The 23,936-nt window shown below is 42.3% G+C and overlaps 1 protein-coding gene across 9 annotated transcripts in view; it reads left to right on the top strand.

The window, feature by feature from the left end:
* LOC147117313 (uncharacterized) overlaps positions 1-23,936 on the top strand; it is an 85,773-nt gene that overhangs the window by 43,043 nt on the left and 18,794 nt on the right. For 6 of the 9 annotated variants that reach the window (XM_085988217.1, XM_085988216.1, XM_085988214.1 and 3 more), the window contains 8 exons: positions 133-160; positions 547-648; positions 1,632-1,768; positions 4,952-5,074; positions 6,696-6,756; positions 10,332-10,490; positions 18,768-19,359; positions 20,969-20,996. In XM_085988217.1, coding sequence (XP_085844343.1) covers positions 133-160; positions 547-648; positions 1,632-1,768; positions 4,952-5,074; positions 6,696-6,756; positions 10,332-10,490; positions 18,768-19,359; positions 20,969-20,996 — 1,230 coding nt within the window. The remainder of the gene's footprint in view (positions 1-132; positions 161-546; positions 649-1,631; positions 1,769-4,951; positions 5,075-6,695; positions 6,757-10,331; positions 10,491-18,767; positions 19,360-20,968; positions 20,997-23,936) is intronic. The other 3 variants (XM_085988219.1, XM_085988218.1, XM_085988223.1) reach the window with 1 other exon arrangement.

The following is a 23,936-nucleotide window of genomic DNA, read 5'->3' as shown; positions in this document are numbered from 1 at the left end:
CCCCACCACCCCCATCTGCAATTTAAGTGAATTGTGATGCAAATGTTTCAGTTTTCTTTGCAAAGGAAGAAAACTTAACAATTATTTTCTTTTTTCTTGCTTCTGGATCATTCTTGGCATGTGACATGACAGGTTGAAGAAATTTTAAAAGAAACTTTGGGTGAGTATAATTGGGTTCTTATTTGGAGCATTGGATGTAGTCAATGTATTTATATTGTCAAGGAGACAAACTTAAACAGCATTTAGTCTCTGATTCAGGATATTAGACTAGGTGGCATTAAGGAACTGGCTAGATAAACACTTAACATTAGTGGCAGAAAATTACATTATACAGTACGACATATCAGGCTCCTGTCCTTCATAAAACAGCATATTCTGAGATTCTGGTAGTAATGTCAGAACATGTGTTTCCCTTTTTAGTACATAAATTAGTTGTAGACAAACTATTCAAATTAACGTTAACTTGTAACAGGTTATGGTTTTCCTGGAGTATTACTTAAATGTAAAGTAGCTGTTACAATTTGTCAAGAGCTTTTTTTATTACAGGTAATAAAGTGGACAACCCTTTGCTTCCTGTAATGGACAGTGGTGATGCAAGATCCTTTGAAGAGTACATTATGTCTTGGAATGTAGACGAACCCTTAATTGGTACGTATTTTTCCAAAAGACTAGATGATTTATGGAATAAATGATCATCAAAAGTCGATAACTCAATGAAAAGAGCTGGGTGAATATTTGATTAAGAATATTTCCCTACATTACAACAGTGACTAACTTCAATAGTATTTTATTTGCTGTGAAGCACTTTGGGATATCCCATGGTCATGAAAGGTGCTTTCAAAAATGCAAGTTTTTTTTTTCTTTCTATGGAACTGTAATCCAGCAAGCAGTCAGTACCTTCAAGTGAAGTTGAAGGGAGAAAATTGATGAATAAAGTGAAGAAGAAGAAGAAAGTTCATGCCAGTTTCTCCCAATCAAATACTCTAGTTCAAGTTTAAATTAAATTTTAAATGACAATTCTTGGGTGGGTGTGGGTAATTTCACAAAAAAGGTTTAACAAAAGCATTTACACACTTGCTCATTTAGTCTCTTTTGCTACAGTATAGGGTTTTTTAATTACACAATTTTTTTCTGGTGTGTTTGAGGTGACTTGAAAGGAGATGTTTGCAACCTCGACAGCCACTGCATTGTGGCATGCCACATCTGCATCTTGCTGTGAGGGCATCATGTATCTCTCCTGGTTTTTTTCTCTGCTGTTCTTCTTTAGGCCATGTACCTCCTACAATCACGCCGATTAAATAAGTTGCCTTACTCCTAGAGGAACTCATAGACACTTGAATGGCACAATAGAAAACATATTGTTGAGTATACAGGAGGAATTGGCTGGCGATTTGCCCCTGCCCCCCTTGGTTATTTTATAAAGATGCTTACAACTTGCTTGATAGGTTTATGGGTTATTCACACTAATCAATCATCACGCTATATGTGAATTTTCCTGCAGCCGTTGCTGTATAATAATGAGTGAGGACTGTTGCTGAAATGGTGTGATGATATGTCTTCTCTTTGAAATTAGATGATGTTTGATAAGCGTGTTAAATCTCGAAATGTTGTTGCTTTGATATTTCTCTCAGGGCTCAATTATGTGGTTGAATACCAGCGTGATGGGGGAAGAGAACCAATGTACGAATGCACATTATGTGACTTTACAGGTTACATGCGCATATTTGTTTTACACCTTGGTGGTTTCAAGCACAGAATGAATTACATGGTGAGTAAATGCTGAACATGGAGTGGCTTGTATGTGATTGTTCTCGTAAGATGGGGGAGGGACCTGCAAGAGATGAAACAAACCTAAATGTAAATGAAACAGGAAAGGAGAGCTTAGGACAGACTAAACTAAGTGGGGACATAAATGGCCAGGGAATAAATAGAGTTAACGAATAGGAGTTAAAAATAAAGTGAGAGGAACTGCTGTTAAAAACGAGTTAAACTGTCTGTACAGCTATGCACGCAGTGTCTGTAATAAAACAGGGGAACTGGAGGCAATAATACGTTGCGAGGAACCAGATATAGTAGGGATTACCGAGACATGCTACAGAAAATTCAGGACTGGGAATTAAACATTGCAGGGTATAACCTATTTAGAATATACAGAAAGGGAAAAACTGTACTTAACTGTGGAGTAACTGTACTTAATAGAGAGAACATAATGGCAGGAGAAGAAAGTGACATGGCCATCAGTAAGACAAATAGAATTCATATGGATAGAGATAAAAGATGATAAAGGATCAATCACACTAATAGGGGTAGTCTACAGACCACCTGGGGGTGTGGCCAACAGTGAGGATGATACCAATCGACTGCAACAGGACATAGAAAGGCTAGCAGAATGGGCAGACAAGCGGCAGACGGAATTTAATACAGAGAAGTGTGAGGTGATGCATTTTGGCAGAAGGATCAGGGAGAGGCAATATACTCTAAAACTGTGCCATTAAGAGTGTGCAGGGACAGAGGGACCTGGGAGTTAACGTGCATAGGTCCGTGAAGGTGGCGGGAAATATTGAGAGAGTGGTTAGCAAAGCATATGGGACCTTGGGCTTCATAAATAGAGGTATTGAGTACAAAAGTAGAGAAGTTATGCTGGACCTTTATAAAGCACTGGTTAGGCCACAACTGGAGTGTTGCATCCAGTTCTAGTCACCACACTTTAGGAAGGATGTGAATGCACTTGAGAGGGTGCAGAGGAGATTTACCAGAATGGTTCCGGGGATGGGGGATCTTCGCTACAAGGACAGGTTGGAGAAGCTGGATTTGTTTTCATTAGAGCAAAGGAGGTTGAGGGGTGAGTTGATCGAGGTGTACAAGATTATGATGGGTTTGGATAGGCTAGTCGGGGAAAGGCTGTTCCCACTAGTTGATGGTACAAGGACTAGGGGACACAGATTTAAGGTTTTGGGCAAGAGATACAGGTGGGATGTGAGGAAAATCTTTTTTAAGCAGCGAGTGGTGATGACCTGGAATTCGCTGCTGACGGAAGTGGTGGAAGCAGACACACTCAATGTTTTCAAAGGGAGACTGGATAGGCACTTGAGGGAAATAAACTTGCAGGGCTGCGGGGGAACGGGACTGACTGGATTGCTCTGCAGAGAGCCGACACGGACTCTGTGGGCTGAAAGGTCTCCTTCTGTGCCGTTATGACTCTGACCTAATAGTGGAAAGGAGGTGGAGAAAGAAACATGCAAGCGAATTAGGGAAATGAGTAAAAAACATAGAATAATAATCATGGGGGGAATTTCAACTATCCTGAAATTAATTGTCCAGAAGAGATAGGGAAAGGGGAAAAGGGAATGGAGTTCTTGCAATGTGTACAGGACTCCTTTCTAACCTAGTATGTAAGAAGCCCAACGAGGGAGGATTCACCACTGGATCTAGTAATGGGGAATGAAACAGAGCAGATAAGAGAAGTAAAAGTAGGGGACTATCTAGGCAATAGTGACCATAATATAGTACACTGTAAGATAATAATTGAGAAGGACATAAGCATGACAAAGGTTAATAGATTGGAGAAAAGACGATTTTGAGGGGCTGAGAATAGAACTTGTGAAAATAAAATGGACTTCAATGTAGGGGGCATGATTAAGAAGTTTGCAGATGATACAAAAATTGGCTGTGTGGTTGATAGGAAGAAAGCTGTAGTCTGCGGGAAGATATTAATGGACTGGTCAGGTGGCAGAAAAGTGTCAAAATGGAATTCAATCCAGAGAAGTGTGAGGTAATGCATTTGGGAAGGGCTAACAAGGCAAGGGAATACACAATAAATGGTAGGATACTGAAATGTAGTGGAAAAGAGGGACCTTGGAGTGCATCTCCACAGATCCCTGAAGGTAACAGGACAGGTAGATAAGGTGGTTAAGAAGGCTTACGGGATACTTTCCTTTATTAGCTGAGGCATAGGATATAAGAGCAGGGAGGTTATGCTTGAACTGCGTCCAGTTCTGGTCACATTACAGGAAAAATGTGATTGCATTAGAGAGGGTACAGAGGAGATTTATGAGGATGTTTCCAGGACTGGAGTATTTTAGCTATGAGGAAAGATTGGATAGGCTGGGGTTGTTTTCTTTGGAACAGAGGAGACTGAGTGGAGAGTTAATTGAGGTGTATAAAATTGAGGGGCCTAGATAGAGTGGAAACGAAGGACCTATTTCCCTTGGCAGAGAGGTCAATAACCAGGGGGCATAGATTTAAAGTAATTGGTAGAAGGATTAAAGGGGCGTTAGAGAACTTTTTTTCTACCCAGAGGGTAATAAGGGTCTGGAACTCACTGCCTGAAAGGATGGTCGAGGCAGAAACCCTCATTGCATTTAAGAAGTACTTGGATATGCACTTGAAGTGCCAGAACCTACAGGGCTACGGACCAAGAGCTGGAAAGTGGGATGAGGCTGGCTAGCTCTTTTTCAGCTGGCACGGACACGATGGGCCCAATGGCCTCATTCAGTGCCATAAATTTCTATGATTCTATGACAACAATATTGGTAAACATTCATGTAGAACAGCATTGGTAAACATTTAAAAACTGTTCAACAGCGTCCATGAAAAATATATTTCGCTAAAAAACAAAAACAAACTAAACAAATAAGACACCATGGATGAATAAAGACACAAGCGAAAAACTGACTGTAAGGAAAGAGATACACACTAAGTACCTGGACAGCAGGGGGTAGCATGTTGAAGGAGAATACGAAGAAATTACATGCTGCAAAATGTCTTTTTTTTTACAGCACCTATGATCAGCAATATTTTCACCCAGTCTGGGTACGAACATTTGAATAATAATGGTCCTTAAAACAGTGGATTATTTTAAACAAAACAACACATTTCATTTGCATGTTAAGGGTAAATAGATAATTTTATCAGTATCAGAATAATCCCTTTTACTGTCATTTTTTCTTAGTCAAAAGAATATCCGGAGATGATGAAGTGGGATGGAACTAAACTGAAGCAAGGGGAATTGGCCGATATTGTTAAAGAAAGAGCTGCTATTATTGAGAAATTGGAAGGAAGGAGGAACATACAGGTAAATTACAATAGATTTTCTATGGCAAAGACATTAACTGGATTTTATGGGTTTTGTTTAGCTTACTGTATTTGATTTTTTTTAAATTTTGTCTTAATTATGAAATAAAGTTTACTCAAAAGACGCATGGCAGGAGTAACTAACTGGCCTTTAGTAGACTCAAATTGTGAAAAGACTTCTTTGTTCCTTTAAACACTTCCAAATACTGTTGTTTTTGGATACATTGTATGTGACCTATTCAGTTTTAGGTTTGTTTGATGAATTAAGATGTGTTCCCTGCATTCTTTCTTAACAAATCTAAACTGCTGTCTCCTCTCTGATACTGGTAACATTTCAAATTTATTCTTCTGAATTGTTAATCTAATCTGAAGATAATTGTCTATTTCTTTTTGCAAAACATGCCCCACATTTTTATTAATTCAGTCCACATTTGAGTCTAGTCATGTCTAGAAATGCTAATGTTACTACTTTAATTTTATGTACATTTAACAACTGAATGTTAAAATTGATTTTCTTTCTTTTCCATCTCTCTTTAAATAAAAAGTAAATTCCAACAAAGTTATGAATTCATACTCTTTCTGTCCTGTCCATGTTCTATGGATTAGTAATTAAGGAGGTTGTGCCTCTTTGGAGGTAAATATGATTCGTGTCAATTTCAAATTACCAGTTGAAAGCTGGGAGTGTTATTGTGATGGTAATGAAATCATTTTTAAACTTGTATAGTTATTGGGTAAATATTCTGAATTCCTGAGTACACATGTCTGATTTTCCTGTAAATTTTCAACCAGAGGCTTAAAACTGAAGTTCAGATAATGATGATGTGTGCACAATTTGTTTTTGAGTTTGTGGGCCTATTATGGATGTAATGTGTGCTCATTTTCCCCAGGAAACTTAGTTTTTATGTGATCCAGCCTCCACATAGTGCCTAATTTTCCCACCCACTACTCTGGGGGAGTTCATGTTCCTTTTTATCAGGAAAGCCCTCTATTGACTGCCAACCAACATACTTGCCTCAACATGTTCCAAGAATCAAATACCTCACACACTGAACTGATGGGCTGTATTATTAAAACAATTTTTACACTGTGTGCAGTGTCCTGCGTTTCTCAAAGTGATTCATTTGCTACATTTTGAAATATAGAGCTGTCAGATGCTATAAGAATTATTTTGGGGACAAGAAGATACCACTGAAAATGTATTGTGCACGTGGACCCCCTTACCCTTCCCCTTCCTGTCTTTTGCTATTCTGAGTTAGTTCTTTACAGGGAAATAGGAGTATTTCAGTTAGTAGTAATGGGCTGCAGTACTGTTTTAAAATTATAAATGTAATTGTGAAGTAGTTATAAAATACACATCTGCTTTGTAGCTACAGAGTACCATAGTTCAATGTTGCCAGCACAAAGGAACATTTGATTCTTTTTAAAATCAGAAACTGCGAGTCCTAAAATACGAACGATAATAGAATTTTCCTGTAATACTTTTGCAAACAAATTCCACCAGCTAATTTTCTTAGTTGCAGCATGTGTAAACAATGTACAGTGAAAAGGGAGAAATTGTAATGGTTTCACTGTATTTTGTTTTTTGTAATTCACTGATGTTTATGGATATTTGTGAATTATAGGTTGTCAGAGGACAGGATCCACCCAGCACTATTGGTGTAGTTAAAAGGGTTCCACTTCCATGTAAGTATGCATTACCATATTGTTTCTGATCTGTGCCAAATTCAAACATCTAACCGGCAGTATGAAAGATTTCAAATATATCTTCACTGCTAATTTGATGAATTAAGTTCGGAAGCCCGAGTATCGAGTAACAATTTGAATGGATGCTTTTGAAGAATGTTGATAAATCGTAAACCATTTGCATTTCAGTTAATTCTGCATGTTTTAATGGACATTTTGTGTATTCTTTGTTCAATAATATAATGTCTTAAAATTACATTACAGTTACTGTAAATAAAACCTTGCATTTGTAACATGTAGTATACAGAGCACTGTTTACTTCCCAGGAATCTGCTGCTGACTCGATTCCTGTTGTTCTTTTGTGATGATATGATTAATTTAATAAGACAGTCACTGACCTCATCTCCTCTGGAGATCTTCCCTCCACGGCTGCCAACCTCATAGTTCCCCAACCCCGCACAGCCTGCTTCTACCTCCTTCCCAAGATCCACAAACAGGACTGCCCTAGTAGACCCATCGTTTCAGCCTGTTCTTGCCCCACGGAACTGATTTCTTCCTATCTCGACTCTTTTTTCCTCCCCTTGTCCAGTCTCTTCCTATGTACATCTGCAACTCTTCTGACGCCCTCTGCCACTTTAACAATGTCCAGTTTCCTGGCCCCAACCGTCTCCTTTTCACTGGATGTCCAATCCCTCAACACCTCCATCCCCCACCAGGATGGCCTGAGGGGGCTCTGCTTCCTTGAACAGAGGCCCAACCAGTCCCCTTCCACCACCACCCTCCTTCGCCTGGCTGAACTTGTTCTCACATTGAACAACTTCTTCTTTGACTCCACTCACTTTCTCCAAATTAAAGGTGTTGCTATGGGAACCCGCATCGTTCCTAGCTCTGCCTGCCTTTTCGTGGGATCTGTGGAACTTTTCGTGGGATCGTGGGATTCTTTGTTCCAGTCCTTCTCAGGTCCCCTCCCTCACCTCTTTTTCCGGTACGTTGATTACTGTATCGGTGCAGTTTCCTGCTCTTGTCCTGAACTAGAAAATTTCATTCACTTTGCTTCCAATTTCCACCCTTCCCTCACCTTCACATGGTTCATCTCCGACTCTTTTTCATTCCTTTCCTCGACTTCTCTGTCTCCATCTCTGGGGATAGGCTATTGACAAACATTCACTATAAGCCCACTGACTCCCACAGCTACCTGGACTACACTTCCTCCGACCCCACTTCCTGTAAGGACTCTATTCCATTCTCCCAGTTTCTCCGTCTCCGCCGCATCTGCACTGACGATGCCACCTTCCATACTAGTGCTTCCGACATGTCTTCCTTTTTCCTCAACCGAAGATTCCCCTCTACCGTGGTTGACATGGCCCATGACCGTGTCCATTCTATTTCCTGCACTTCTGCTCTCGCCCCTACCCCTTCCTCTCCCTCCCGGAACCACGATAGGGTTCCCCTTGTCCTCACCTTTCACCCCACCAGCCTCCACATTCAATGGATCATCCTCCGCCATTTCCGCCACTTCCGCCACCTCCAGCGTGATCCCACCACCAAACACATCTTCCCCTCCCCATCCCTTTCAGCTCCCTCCGCGACACCCTGGTCCACTCCTCTTACCCCCAACACCCCTTCCCCTTCGGCCGGCACCTTCCGTGCAAGTGCAGGAGACGCAACACCTGCCCCTTTACCTCCTCCCCACTGTCCAGGGCCCCAAACACTCCTTCCAGGTGAAACAGCGATTTACTTGTACTTCTTGCAATTTAGTATACTGTATTCGCTGCTCACGATGCGGTCTCCTCTACATTGGGGAGACCAGACGCAGATTGGGTGACCGCTTTGCCGGTCAGTCCATAAGGGTGACCCAGAGCTTCCAGTCGCCTGTCACTTTTAATTCTCCGCTCCACTCCCACTCTGATCTCTCTGTCCTCGGCCTCTTACACTGTTCCAATGAAGCTCAACGTAAGCTCGAGGAACAGCACCTCATCTTTCGATTAGGCACTTTACAGCCTTCTGGAATCAACAACGAGTTCAACAATTTCAGACCATAATCTCTGCCCCTATTTTTTTTTCACAAGGCAGCTGTTAATGATTCTGCCATTCCCATTTACACCTCATCTAGACTCATCTTTTGTTTCTTAACTTGTCCCATTACCATCTCCTTTTGCCTTGCACCATCATCCCTTTTGTCTCTTAATCTCTCCTGCCTTCCATCTATGGACTTTCCCTTTTGTTCTTTCCTCCCTCCCCCCTCTTCCTGCCCCTACACTTGCTTAAAAATCTTTTACAGCTCCAACTTTTTCCAGTTCTGTCGAAGGGTCATTGACCTGAAATGTTAACTCTGTTTCTCTACAGATGCTGCCTGACCTGCTGAGTATTTCCAGCATTTTCTGTTTTTATTTCAGATTACCAGCATTCGCAGTATTTTGCTTTTGATTAATTTATTGCTTTAGTGGCATCAGAAAACTACTTTGAGAAGCTAATTATTTCATGAACATTGTGAACTACATACAAACACAGTTTGGGAAATGACGAGTACTATATTATACAGAAAAACATTTCACTTTAACTTTCAATCCATTCTTTAATGCCCTCTTAACATACACAGAAACCAGCACAATAGATCAAACTTAATTTCTTTGGTTCTGACCTGTTTTCTTTTTTATGTGGGAAATTATTTCAACAAAAAATTTATCATTGTTGTGGTTTAAGTTGTCTGAATGCCAGTCACATTAACATCACTACTACTCACCTATTGGCCCGTATGTAATGGCGTTCACCGCTGGCTGCTGACTTCGAAATAAGCTGCCCACAAACTGTTAGCGGGCTCTGGGGCATGGACTCCACCTTTCTGGATGTTCATTTAATTCTAGTATTCATGCAGCAGTGATGTCATCAATCCGGCTAAGCAACCAATCACATTGAAGAATTCTCACAGACAGCAAATCGGGAAGTAACGAGCAAGTTTTATCATTTTTTATAATTCTACAGCAGGTTAAATAAAGATTGGGTCATACACATGAGATTAAAAGTAGAAGCTGAAACATCATAAACTTAAATTTTATTTTATTTTAATCTATGGAATTTTTATCATGGAATGGAGAAATTTGACATTCCACAAGTACGCCATTTAAAAACTCAGTTACACCTTATTCAACAAGGCTTAACTTTTTCAAGGGTTCTAACAGCGAGCATAAAGTGTAAAAAGTGGAAGTTCACATCAGTTTTCTAATTGATTTTTATCTGCGAGGACTGCAACACCGCACCGTATGGAGGAGCAGCGTATCGCTGACAGCAATTTCAAGATTTCCGCATTTAAATGCACATGTGCAGACTCCAGAAGTTGCTGTCAGTTTTACAGAGTAATGATGGCGAACACTAACAGTTTCACTGTTATTACAACTGCAAATTCCGGGCCATTATTTTCCTCCTATAAAAGCTGGATACTGCAACGCAACAAGTTTATGAAGTCAATAGCATGCAGTTAATTTTTATAACTTCTAGCAATTGCCTTTTTGTTCTTCTGAAAACTCTTATACACAGCAGCAATAATAATCAGTCTTAACATATTATTTTTGTTCCAGCTGGTCAACTTTCAAATCTTCCACAATCTACATATCTACAACTTAACCCCTCGGATATTAGAATGAATCAGGTTGGAAGCATGGCAAGCTCTATGTCTTATGATAGAGTGAAAGAGGGAATGAATTCACAAAGCTATGCACAGCATTCCTACCAAGAAGGTATATTATATGCGCTGGGAATATTCTAAATATAAAAGTAAAACATAGTTTCGTTCAATTATTAATTAGGGCCTAGTTTGTATGGTATGTGACGTAATAAAACTCACCGCACTTGGTTTGAGCATAAAGCAAGGCTTTAATCAACTTGTTTCAGAACATGGAGGTCTAGTTGTACTTCACTAGTTCCTTGTCTTACAAAATGTCCCTGGCAGGCTGGGCCCACGCCCAAGTATTTATACTCCTTGGACGGCGCCACCAGCTGGCCGTCCAGTGTTATTTCACGAGTAGTTTCTTGATGAATGATGAGATTTATAACATTCTTCCTGCCTAAAAGATTTGGAAGTCTGACGACTTCCTCTTAGCGGATTAGGCGGACCACGAATAGCCGCAGTCTTTTAGATTTTTGTTTATGGCTAGAAGGCACGTCTCCCAGGACCGTGTCTTGGTCCCTGGGCCGTTTGATCCGTACCGGTGGATCGACAGGGCCAGTGTTGCTCTGATTGACCCGAGGGAGGCTGGGGAGATCGTGACTCCGGGTGCGGGTCCCCACAGGCGCAGAACTGGCTTCATCCTGTTGGATTGCCGGGGATTGAACGGCGTCCTGGCCTCGGGTGGCCATCCCACGGGGAGTGCTCGGCTCCCCGAGTGGATCAGGTGAGGCAGCTGGCTGATCTCTCGATGTCCCAGGTAGGGCGTCCTCTTCGGGGGAGCGCAGAATGTCGGCATCATCCCCGTGGGTCCCTCTCACATAGAAGATAGGAGCAGGAGTAGGCCATTCGGCCCCTCGAGCCTGCTCCGCCATTCAATGAGATCATGGCTGATCATCCAAATTCAGTACCCTGTCCCTGCCTTCTCTCCATATCCCTTGATCCCTTTAGCCTTAAGAAATATATCCAACTCCTTCTTGAATATATTTAATGAATTGGCCTCTACTGCTGCATTTGGCAGAGAATTCCACAGGTTCACCACTCTCTGGGTGAAGAAATTCTTGCTCATCTCTGTCCTAAATGGCTTACCCCTTATCCTTAGACTGTGACCCCTGGTTCTGGACTCCCCGACCATCGGGAACATCCTTCCAGCATCTAGTCTGTCTAGTCCTGTCAGAATTTTATAAGTTTCGATGAGATCCCCTCTCATTCTTCTAAACTCCAGCGAGTACAAGCCCAATCGACCCAATCTCTCCTCATACGTCATTCGTGCCATCCCAGGTATCAGCCTGGTGAATCTTCGCTGCACTCCTTCCATGGCAAGAACATCCTTCCTCAGATAAGGCGACCAAAACTGCACACAATACTCAAGGTGTGGCCTCACCAAGGCCCTGTACAACTGCAGCAAGACATCCTTGTTCCTGTACTCAAATGCTCTCGCTACGAAGGCCAACATACCATTTGCCGCCTTAACCGCCTGCTGCACCTGCATGCTTGCTTTCAGCGACTGGTGCACAAGGACGCCCCAGGTCTCGTTGCACTTCCCCTTCTCCCAATCTATTGCCATTTAGATAATCTGCCTTCCTGTTTTTGACACCAAAGTGGATAACCTCGCATTTATCCACGTTATATTGCATCTGCCATGCTTCTGCCCAATCACCCAACCTGTCCAAATCATACTGGAGTTTCTCGGCATCCTCCTCACAGCACACACGCCCACCCAGCTTTGTGTTGTCTGCAAACTTGGAGATATTACATCGAGTTCCCTCGTCCAGATCATTAATATATATTGTGAATAGCTGGGGTCCAAGGACCGATCCCTGCGGTACCCCACTAGTCACTGCCAGCCACTTGGAAAAAGAGCCATTTATTCCAACTCTTTGCTTTCTGTCTGCCAACCAGTTCTCTATCCAAGTCAATACCTTGCCCCCAATTCCATGTGGCTTAATTTTACATGCTAATCTCTTATGCGGGACCTTATCAAAAGCCTTTTGAAAATCCAAATACACCACATCCACTGGTTCTCCCTTATCTATTTTACCAGTTACACCCTCAAAAAATTCCAGTAGATTAGTCAAGCACGATTTACCTTTTGTAAATCCATGTTGACTTTGTCCGATCCGGTCACTGTTTTCAAGTGCTCTGCTATTACATCTAGCATTTTCCCCACTACCGATGTCAGGCTTACCGGTCTGTAATTCCCTGTTTTCTCTCTACCACCCTTTTTGAACAATGGGGTAACATTAGCTACCCGCCAATCCATGGGTACTGTTCCAGAGTCTATCGAATTTTGGAAGATGACCAGCAATGCATCTACTATTTCTAGGGCCACTTCCTTAAGTACCCTAGGATGTAGATTATCAGGCCCTGGGGATTTATCGGCCCTCAATCCCATCAATTTCCCTAACACCATTTCCCTACAAATACTGATTTCTTTCAGTTCCTCCCTTTCATTAGACCCTATGTTCCCCGACATCTTTGGGAGGTTATTTCTGTCCTCCTTTGTGAAGACAGAACCAAAGTATGTGTTGAATTGGTCTACCATTTCTTTGTCCCCCATTATAAATTCCCCTGATTCTGACTGCAAGGGACCTACGCTTGACTTCACCAATCTTTTTCTCTTCACATATCTATAGAAGCTTTTAAAGTCAGTTTTTATGTTCCCTGAAAGCTTACTCTCACACTCTATTTTCCCCCTCTTAATTAATCCCTTTGTCCTCCTTTGTTGGATCCTAAACTGCTCCCAATCCTCAGGTTTACTGCTTTTTCTGGCCAATTTATATGTCCTCTCCTTGGATCTTATGCTATCCATAATTTCCCTTGTTAGCCATGGTTGAGTCACCTTTTTTGTCTTATTTTTATGCCAAACTGGGATGAACAAATTCTGTAGTTCATCCATGCGATCTTTAAATGTTTGCAATTGCCCATCGACCGTCAACCCTTTGAGTGACATTCCCCAATCAATCCTACCCAACTCGCACCTCATACCATCGTAGGCTCCTTTATTTAAATTCAGGACCCTAGTCTCTGAATCAACTATTTCACTCTCCATCTTAATGAAGAATTCGATCATATTATGATCGCTCCGACCCAAGGGGCCTCGCACAACAAGGTTGCTGATTACTCCTTTCTCATTACATAATACCCTGTCTAAGATGGCCTGATCTCTAGTTGGTTCCTCGACATATTGGTCCAGGAAGCCATCCCGTATACACTCCAGGAATTCCTCCACAGTATTGTTATCGGTTGGGTCCGTGGAACCGGCCGGACAGGGAGCCAGGTCCCGGAGCGAAACGGTGGACTCCCGGCCATCAGGGTACCGCACGTGTGCGTACGTGGGGTTGATGTCCGTGAGTTCTACCTCGTCGACGAGGGGATCGTTTTTAGATGATCAGACAAATCTTCGGAGCAGCATGGGTCCGGGAGCTGCCAACCATGACGGTAGAGACGTCCCATGGGTGGAGCGATGCTGGAAGCTGAAGAATCACTCGTGAGGTGTGACATTGGTAGACATGGAAAGGAGAGACCTGATGGAATGCAACACGTCAGGGAGCATTGTTTCCCCTGCTGGTCTGATAGGTTGCGTGACCTCAGCGCAAGACGAACAGCGTTCCAAATGATAGTGTTGTATCTCTCAACCTGTCTGTTACCGATGGGATCGTACGGTGTAGTTTTACTTGTGGCAACTCCCCGTTGGGAGAGATAACTTTTGAGTTCGCTTGACATGAAGGAGGGACCCCGATCAGAGTGGATGAAATTGGCCGTACCGCAAAGGGAAAAGACTTGATCAAGGCATTTGATCACTGTGGAAGTAAGCATTTTGGGACAGGGGAAAGCAAAGGGAAAGCGTGAATATTCGTCCACCATAGTCAGTAAGTAGGTGTTTCGCGTTGAGGAAGGCAATGGCCCTTTAAAGTCAATGCATAGCGTGTATGAGAGAGCCATCCGATGGACGGAAGAATTGCGGTTTTAATTCTGCACAAATTCTACAGGAGGAGCATGTTCTTTTCACATCTTCCGTAGAAAACGGGAGATTTTTAGATCGCACAAAGTGCAACATACGGGTAATGCCAGGATGGCATAAGTCAGTATGAAGATCCGCCAGAGTCGAAGTTGACATAGAGGAGCAGAATGCTCGCGTGAGGGTATCCGGGGCCACATTCTCTTTGCCGGGTCGATAATGTATGGTGTATCCAAAGGCGGCCAATTCCATCCTCCAGTGTTGTATTTTGTTATTCTTGATCTTAGTGCGTTTCCGGTTATCCAGCGTAAAGGCCATGGAGCGCTGATCGGTTATAGGTGTGAAATGGTGACGAGCGAGAAAATGACTCCATTTACGTACCGCTTCGATGACGGCCGTAGCCTCCTTCTCGACAAGAGAATAATGTAGCTCGCTACCCTGCAAAGTTCTGGACAGAAATGCAACAGGTCGACCACCTTGATTCAAGGTAGCAGAGATCGCCACATCCGATGCATTGCACTCGACCACGAAAGGAAGATTTTCATCAGTGGAATGAAGCGTGGCTTTTTCCAGTTGTCGCTTGAGGAGTTTGAAAGCTGAAATAGCCGTTGCCTCCAATGGAAATGACTTCGCGTGAAGCAGGGGCTGGATCTTGTCGGAGAAGTGGGGTATCCATTTTGCCTAACAGGCGAACATGCCGAGTGCCCGACGAAGAGAGCCGAGATTCGTAGGGGGAGGGAGCTCCTGAAGCGGACGAAGTCGCTCCAGATCCGGTTTGATGACACCGTTGCCCACCCAGTAGCCAAGGATGTTGACTGATGGTACTGATTTCACAGATTTGGAGTCATTTAAGGTTAAGTTGCGACGACGGAGAACGTCAAAACATTTCTGGAGGTTAGCATCATGCTCCTTTTGGCCATGACCAGCAATGGTGATATTATCCAGATATGGAAAAGTGTCCGTTAAGTTATCCTGTTTGACTAGGCTATCCATTGCCCGTTGAAAGACGGCCACCCCATTGGCGACCCCAAATGGAAGGCGACAAAACTGGTAAAGCCGACCATTGGCCTCAAAGGCCGTATACTTTTTGTCAGAGTCCTTTAACGGTACTTGATGGTATGTGCTCTTTAAATCAAAAGTTGAAAATACCTTATAGTTGGCACGGTTATTGACCATGTCATCGATGCGTGGTAGTGGGTAGGCATCCAGGTCGGTATACTGGTTAATAGTTTGCGAGTAATCGATGCAAAGACGTTTCTTGTGTGGCTTCAGAGGATTTTTAACTACGACGACGACTTGAGCCCGCCAGGAAGATGAACGTGGCTCAATGATACCGTCAGCTAGAAGGCGAGAGATCTCTGCCTCGATAAAGGATCGATCATCTTGGCTGAAACGTCGTGATTTGGTGACTATGGGCTTACATCGGGGGGGAAAGATTGGCAAACAAGGAGGGCTCATCGAGCGAAGCCGCCGAAAGCGCACAAAACGGTACTTTGGAAATAGTAAGCTCCGGCTTTGACCCTCCAAACTCGAAAGTGAGTCTTTTGTGTTGTTTCTGGAAATCCTGTCCCAGGAGCACATCACTGCATAGGTTTTTGAGCACCCCGAGCCGGGTGGAGAAATAAGTGCGGCCATTGCGAATAAAGTCGATAAGACAAAAGCCGGAAGAATTGGTGGTCAGTGTCGCCAGAGCCATTGCAATTTCCCTGTCTGAGGGGTAAATACGCAGTTTTAACTTACTGACAGACAGCCCGCTCACTAATGAAGCTGTCAGAGCTGCATGAGTCGATTAGTGCACTCAAAATGTGTCCATTTACCGAAACCTTCGTGGCTGCATGGGACAGACTTTGGGGAAAAACAGCTGTGATGGGAGGAGGGGCAGTTTTACCCTTGACAGCTGTAACCTTAGTAGTGGTTCTCTGGGGAGGAGCAGTTTTATAGATTGCAGCTGTAACCTTAGTAGTGGCTCTTGTGGGAGGAGAAGTTTTATAGATAGTAGCTGTAACCTTAGTAGTGGCTCTGGCGAGAGGAGCAGTTTTATAGATAGTAGCTGCAAAACTAACAGGAGCTCTCGACCGGTATACCTTAGAAAAGTGGCCTTTCTTACTAACAGTGGCTCTTGACTGGCATACCTTAGAAAAGTGACCTTTCTTGCTGCAATGATTGCAGGTCGCGTTACGAGCAGGACAAAATTTCCTGTAATGGAACGCACCTCCACAGAAGAAACACTTCCTTCCAGATTGCCAAGATGCCGCTAGGGCGGGGTCGTCATCAGTGTAGCTTTCCAGGGTAGGGTTGTCATCCATGAGGGCTCCCACCCGAGGCCTATCGAAAGAGTCACTAAAAGTGACAGCAGCAGCCCGTGCACATGGTGAAAGACAGGTGTCTGCATTCTTCTTTGCTAAGTCCAGAGAACATACCTGGTCATAGGCAGCCTGTAACTTGAGGGTTTTATTCTGCAACAGACACTGACGTATGAAGGGAGACACAATCCCATTAATAAAGGAATCACAAATTAACTCCTCCTGGTACTGCTCAGCTGTAACAGCTTTAAGATTACAATCCTTGCTGAGCCTGCAGTTTCTGAAGGAATTCGTCAAGTGATTCCCCGGGTTGTTGTCGAGTTGTGGCCAGTAGATGCCGAGCAAAAATTTAATTTGGGGACTTGACATAATAGCTGCTGTAGTATTTGGATAGCGGTGTCATAGTCTACACAGTCTTCGATATAATCAAACACATGAGGGGATACATAATTAGCAAGCATTTGTAACTTGTTAGGAACATTCTCACCACACTCCTCAAGGAAGTTGCTAAAGGTACGATACCAGTATTTCCATACCTTCGCAGCTGTAAGTGAATTCGGGTCCAGGTCGAGACGGGCAGGTCTGAGTAGTTTCTCCATGATGGATCGATTACTTGTCTGAGTTCCTTTCTACGGTTCGAGTCGTAGCTGGCTGTTCCCGAATCACCCAAAGCGTGGAGTCGATATCAGGTTGATTAAATTGACGTAATAAAACTCACTACACACTTGGTTTGAGCATAAAGCAAGGCTTTAATCAACTTGTTTCAGAACATGGAGGTCTAGTTGTACTTCACTAGTTCCTTGTCTTACAAAATGTCCCTGGCAAGCTGGGCCCACGCCCGAGTATTTATACTCCTTGGACGGTGCCACCAGCTGGTCGTCCAGCGTTATTTCACGAGTAGTTTCTTGATGAATGATGAGATTTATAACAGTATGCCTGTTCTATATAGTTGGATATCATTTTTGAGGGTGTCCTTTCAGAGGCATTAAGAATTCAAGATATGAAACTGTTCTAAATTGACCATGGGTTCCCACTGAAATTAAAGTTAATCATTGCTTATAGGTGCGAAGGGCAGCTTGTCATACACAAATGAAGGAGAAATTAGGAGGGGTGCCTAAAGAGGTAGGTTTCAAGGAGGGTCTGAAGAGCATTAGAGTCATCGAGTCTGGAGGTGACAAAGGCATAGATGAGGGTTTCTGCAGCAACTGGGCTGAGGCATTGTTACAGAGGTGGAAGTAGGTCGTCTTTGTAATGGGGTCAGAAGCTTAGCTTGGGTCAAAAAGGACGCCAAGGTTGCAAATAATCGGCTTCAAACTGAGACCATGGTCAGGAAAGGGGATGGAATTGGAAACGGAATGGAGTGGGGCGGGGGGAAGGGGAGGCGAAGAAGATGGCTTTGGTCTTCTCGATGTTTAATTGGAAGAAATTGCAGCTCATCCAAGACTGGATGTCGGACAAGCAGGTTGGACTGTACCGGTGTTGATACTCCACACTAGTCTCCTCCCACTCTCTTTCTGCCCTGCCCCATATTCCTCTATTCCCTTCTCCTTCACGTATGCATAGCAATCAGAATGGGAACCCTGATTGATTTTTATTTTTACCTCCTTTTCTTAGCTCAGGTTGAGGCCTTTTTAATATACTGGCTTTATAAGAGTGCTACAAATGCTCCAGCTGAATCAATTCAGCAGGAACCTGGAACATTCTTAATATGTGGACAAATACTCACTGTCTTATAACAAAAGTCAGGAGAATCTAAAGTTAAAAAGAATGAAACTGGAAATTTAATGTACGAACAAAAAATGATGCAAAATATAGCATCTGAAAAAAAACAGTAACAGAGGAGTCAAAGGTGCCATTTTCCTGAACATGCTTTCTGTACAGCTACAAGCAGTAGCAATTTCTACTGGATGTGTACTGAACTTCAACTTCTATATATTGTGTTTATAAAGAACTTTTAAAGTTGGTTTGAATGAGATAGCAATGGAATCTGCTCCACTTAACATATTTATATATAGGAACTATTATTATAAAGTGCTCAATTTTATTGATAAATCATTTAACTGCTTGTTTTTGCTTCCTGGATAAGGTTGGCAGCAAGAATGGGAAATAAATCCCCCAGGAGTGGAACAGAATTTGATGGAAGGTATAATGAACCCAAGAGAGCAGTCTGTGAGAAGTGAGATGATGTATTCAGCTCCAAGAGATGATGAAGGGCAATATGGAGCTGGTGTCAGAACCTCCGATATGTTTTCTGACTGGAGAAAAGACAATAAAGACCTGTATGGAGACAGTGTTGGAGCTATGGACAGATACGCAGACCCGAGGAAAGATAACAGAACACAATACAGTGAAAATATTTCAAGGGGCTATACTGACTGGAATAGAGACAACAAAGAACAATATGTAGATGCCACTGTAAGTTATAATCAATACTCTGATCAGCGAATAGATAACCGAGGGGGGCCATATGGAGATCGTGTGCAAGGTTCAGCTGGATATGCTGATTGGAGAAAAGTCCAGCAAGAGGAATCTGAAAATGATATCAGGGGTTCAGATAGGTATTCAAATATAAGAAAAGATGATCAGCCGCAGTACGTAGATGACGGTAGAGGTGCAGACTGGAGGCGAGATGACCGAAAACAATTTGAAGATGAATATCGTACAAGAGAACAGACTGGGTAGGTTTCTACCATGTATGTTATCTTTTTTTTAAGTGAATAAGCTGGTTTCAGTGCAACAAAAGCTCTTAGTGTTATTAAGTATTGTGTATCCTTTCATTTGTCACGCAGTCCTAGACAATTTGTAAGACCTGAGCATTAACCTTGACTGCACGAGGGAAATTGAAATCAATAAATCTTACAATTCACAAATTGCAAAAATCCACATAATGATTAGAAAAGGCATTTAGGTTGTCATAGATACCATTAGCCCAATGGAAATGGTGGACAAGGTACTGGGTTATATCAGCGGAATAGTGTAAGTACACAAAAACATGAGAGGATGTAATGAGGCACTAGTTAGTCCCAACCCGATATAATGTTTCCCGTACTGGTCACCATACCATAGGGAAAATATTCTTCTACTCCTTGTGAAGGTGCTGCAGAGGACAGTAAATCTGGTACCAGGTCTCAGGAAGTTGTGAGGAAAGGTTAAGGAAGATGGTTGTGTTCTCAATGGAAAATAAATTTCAGACTGATTTTGGATTAAAATGGGCACATAATTTAGAAGTTGCTATTACATGTAGCTGGTTCAGTGTTGCAGTTGGTGGAAAGGGTTTGCCCTGTCAAGAGAATACTTTGAAAACTAAACTCATCTTGCCAACTACCGTTGAGGCTTTTAAACATCTCCTGTGAACTCATCACACTTTGATCAGCTGACTAGCGCACAGCTGTGGGGCATTTTAAAATAGATAAGCAATGCCAGCTGCTGTGTACTGTTCAATTGTATATTTCATTTTCCGTCAGGATATTGAAAAATCTTAAGTACAAAGGTGGCCACAGCTAATTAAAAAATTAAAATTTTCAACACAAACTACAAAAATGGACACTTTAAAATTTGAATTGTTGTTTACTCTGTTTCTGATTTCAAAGCTGAAGTTGATTGATTGCACACAGGAAAAATAAAATATTTTGGTTCTATTACCATGGATCTACAAACCACATCAGTGAACTGGGATGTACAAATTAATTTGTTGTGCTTACTGTACGACAGTTTCCTGTTCTCAAGCTGATCAACATCCTCCGTCAAAACTTGACTAGTTAAGTAGCGTGAAATGAGCGTTATTGCAGGCAAGTGCTGATCGGCTAGCTTTCTGTTGGTAAGGGTAACAAAAGCGTACAGAAAAAATTCCTCAGCAGAAAATTGGAGCAATTGCTATTTCTATTTGTTGTGGTTAGAAGATGGTGTATTTAGTACTCTAGTTTCTAAAAATAGAAAACTGGTCTTTGTGTTGCTGGAGAAAGAGATTGAGCGGTGTGGGGTTGAAGCCAGCTGCAAAGTTGCTGGCTAGCAGAGCCAAATGATCCTGTTCTGGTTCTAAACTTTCCTATACTGTCTTGCACTTTTAAATGCTAGATTGACACATGTGTACCTAAACAATATTTAACCAGTTTTATTTTTTGTAAGCAAACATTTCTAATGCTCACATACTGAGCCATTTTCTTTTTAGTCTTCTGCCCTTAAGCACTTTTCAAACTCTTCATGCTCTGTTCATTGTGTGCTCAAATAACTGAAGTACTGTATTCCAAATGTATCAAGAATGCTAAACTTTTTATTTTTGTACTGCAGGAAGTCTGATCGTTGGCTGGAGCTAAAGGTAGGTCACAGTATAAGTGGACCTAATGGTTGTCAGCTTTTCAGAAATTAGGTAAATCATTTAAACTGTTGTTTCTAAATTAGACCTTTCATAGAATCATAGCCCAGAATGAGGCCATTCGGTCCATCGTGCCTGTGCCAGCTCTTAAAAAGCTATCCAATTAGTCCTAGTCCCCTGCACTTTCCTCATAGCCCAGCAATTCTTTTCCTTTTTAAGTATATATCCAATTCCATTTCGAAAGTTACTATTGAATCTGCTTCCATCACCCTTTCAGCCATTGCATCCCAGATCATAGCAACTTGCTGTGTAATTTATTTTCTCAATCTTACTCCCCGTCCCCCAGTTCTTTTGCCAACTATCTTAAATCTGCGTCCTCTGGTTACTGACGCTCCTGCCAGTGGAAAGTTTCTCCCTAGCTACTCTATCCTTCCTAACGTGGTGCTCATAATTGGATACAATATTCCGGCTGTGGCCGAACCGGCGATTTATAACTGTTTAGCGTAACTTCCTTGTTTTTCTACTCAATTCCTCGATTTATAAAGCCCAGGATCCCATATGCTTTTTTAACAGCTTTATCAACTTGTTATGCCACCTTCAAAGATTTGTGTATGTCTCACTGTTACTACACCCCCTTTAAAACTGTACCATTTAGTTTATATTGCCTTTCCTCATAGTTTTTATCACTGCACACTTATCTGCTTTAAATTTCATCTGCCATGTGTCTGTCCATTATGCAGTCTGTCTATGTACTCCTGAAGTCTGCTACTATCCTCCTCACTGTTTTACTACATTTCTAAGCTTTGTGTCATCTGCAAACTTTGAAACTATGCCTCCTCTACCTTAAATGATGTTCTTCCTTTCCCTCTCCGAGAATGTATCCAGTCTGTACCTGAACTATCTCCTCCTTGAAGGCCCCCAATGGTCATTTACTGTTCTACCTGCCAATCTTTGTTTCCTATAAACCTTGGCAGCTCCCTTTTCAAGTCACTGAAATGACTTCTCTTCTAGTTGAGTATTTTCACCTTTGATTGTTCCTGGTCAGTTTCCATAACTACTCTAAACCTAATGATATTGTGATCACTGTTTCCTAAATGCAATCTCACTGAAACATGCTCCACTTGCCCCACTTCATTCCCTGGAACTAGATCCAGCACTGCTTCTTTCCTCCGTTGAGCTGGAAGCATACTGATCAAGAAAGTTCTTGTACACATTTTGGGAATCCTTACTGTCGAAATCTCGACTCCGAGTAAGACTCTAAAACACAAGCAGTACCGTCAGATTGTTAGTTTAATTTTTACTTACACAAGGGGAGTGTTGCCTTGTCAAAGGCTAGGCCAACAACTCCAAAGAACATCAGCGAATGCAGCATATTTATACACTCAAACAAGCAAGCATTCCATACATCACGTGTAATGGTATTGTATCAGTTTGCACAGAGTAAGAGTTTGCACAAGGATAATCAAAAGGTCAGCAGGACAGAAATATCTCCAGACAAGGTTTTTAATCATATATCTTGTCAGGAGGTTCTGTCTGAATCTTGTTACCAAAATGATCAGCTTACTCAATAGTTTTGCTTCTTTGTCTAGCGACAATCATTAATAGTTTATCTGTTCTATAGCCTTATGCCTCCCTTGTGCGAGTGAGTCAATACAGCTGTTATCACATCATCAATGTGGGTGGGTATTTTGAAAGGGCTCTTGGTCCTAGACACGTTGTGACACATTTGCTTCTATGCTTTAACTACAACCTAAGCAAGTTTGTTCTTTTAACCTCTTGATAGCTTATTTTTACTTGGCCATTTTATTCTACCCAGCATGCTAAGTATAATGTCAATTTCCACACTCCCCCACCTTGATATTTAAACTATTTTTTCCCCCAGTCTATATTGGGATAATTGAAATCTTCCATTATCACTACTCTATATTGTTTTTACATCTTCCTTTGCTCATCCATCTTCCCATTATTTGGTAGTGTATAGTATACACCCAGCAGCACAACATCTCTCCTTTTGCTCCTTAACTCTAACCAAATAGAATCTATCATTTGAATCCTCAAGCACATCATCCCTTTCTGTAACAGTTTCTTTGATCAATACTGCCACCCTGCTATTCCCCCCCCCCCACACCCCCCGCTTTCCTCCCCTATTTCTCCTGAATTGCAGCCAGGAAAGTTAAGTTTCCATACCTGTCCTTGTTTAAGCGTGAGTTCTTTGTTGTTGCCACTGTAACATAATCACGTGGCAACTTGTGCCTGCAGCTCTCCAACCTTATTTCCCATGCTCCATGCATTTACGCACATGCACTCCCATCCTGCCTTAGTCTGCTTTGCATTTCTCCCGTCTGATCCCTCCTCTTTCTCTTCATTCTAATGCTGTTTTTCTATCCCAGTCCTCTATGCACCTTGTTTCTCCTCTCTGATGCTTCATCCTGGTTCCCCTCTCTAGCAAATTAGTTTAAATCCTCTCCCCACAGCACTAGACCCATGGTGCATCAGTTTATTTGCCCACATCCTGAAGAGGCTGGCTGTTTCCATGATCATCTTTGATCGATTTCAACCAAGGGTTGTCAACGCATTGAATTGGTCCATTGAACAAGGTTGATACTAAACAAGATCTTTTGTTATTCTATTTTAACCTGCTGCTAGTGTTCAGTCAATGCCGGAAGAAATCGAATACATTTTTCCCAGATGCAGTATAAAGACCACATGTAGTTATTTCTCCATGTAACCGTTTATTTTATCGGATATCACTTCACGTTTGTGCTGGGAAATGGAACACTTTCCTATTTTGCGAATCTAGTGTCAAAGCTAGGTGGGAAGGTAAACTGTGAGGGTGACACAAAGAGCCCGCAAAGGGATATAGACAGGCTAAGTGGGTGGGCAATCAGGTGGCAGATAGAGTATATGGGGAGAAATGTGAGGTTTTTCACTTTGGTTGGAAGA

This window comes from Somniosus microcephalus, chromosome 5 (assembly GCF_052327205.1).
Source record: "Somniosus microcephalus isolate GS21.2 chromosome 5, FLI_Smic_1.0, whole genome shotgun sequence".
In the NCBI taxonomy this organism is placed as follows: Eukaryota; Metazoa; Chordata; class Chondrichthyes; order Squaliformes; family Somniosidae; genus Somniosus; species Somniosus microcephalus.
Note: the sequence above shows the minus strand (reverse complement) of the source record. Positions and strands in the feature narration are given on the sequence as shown.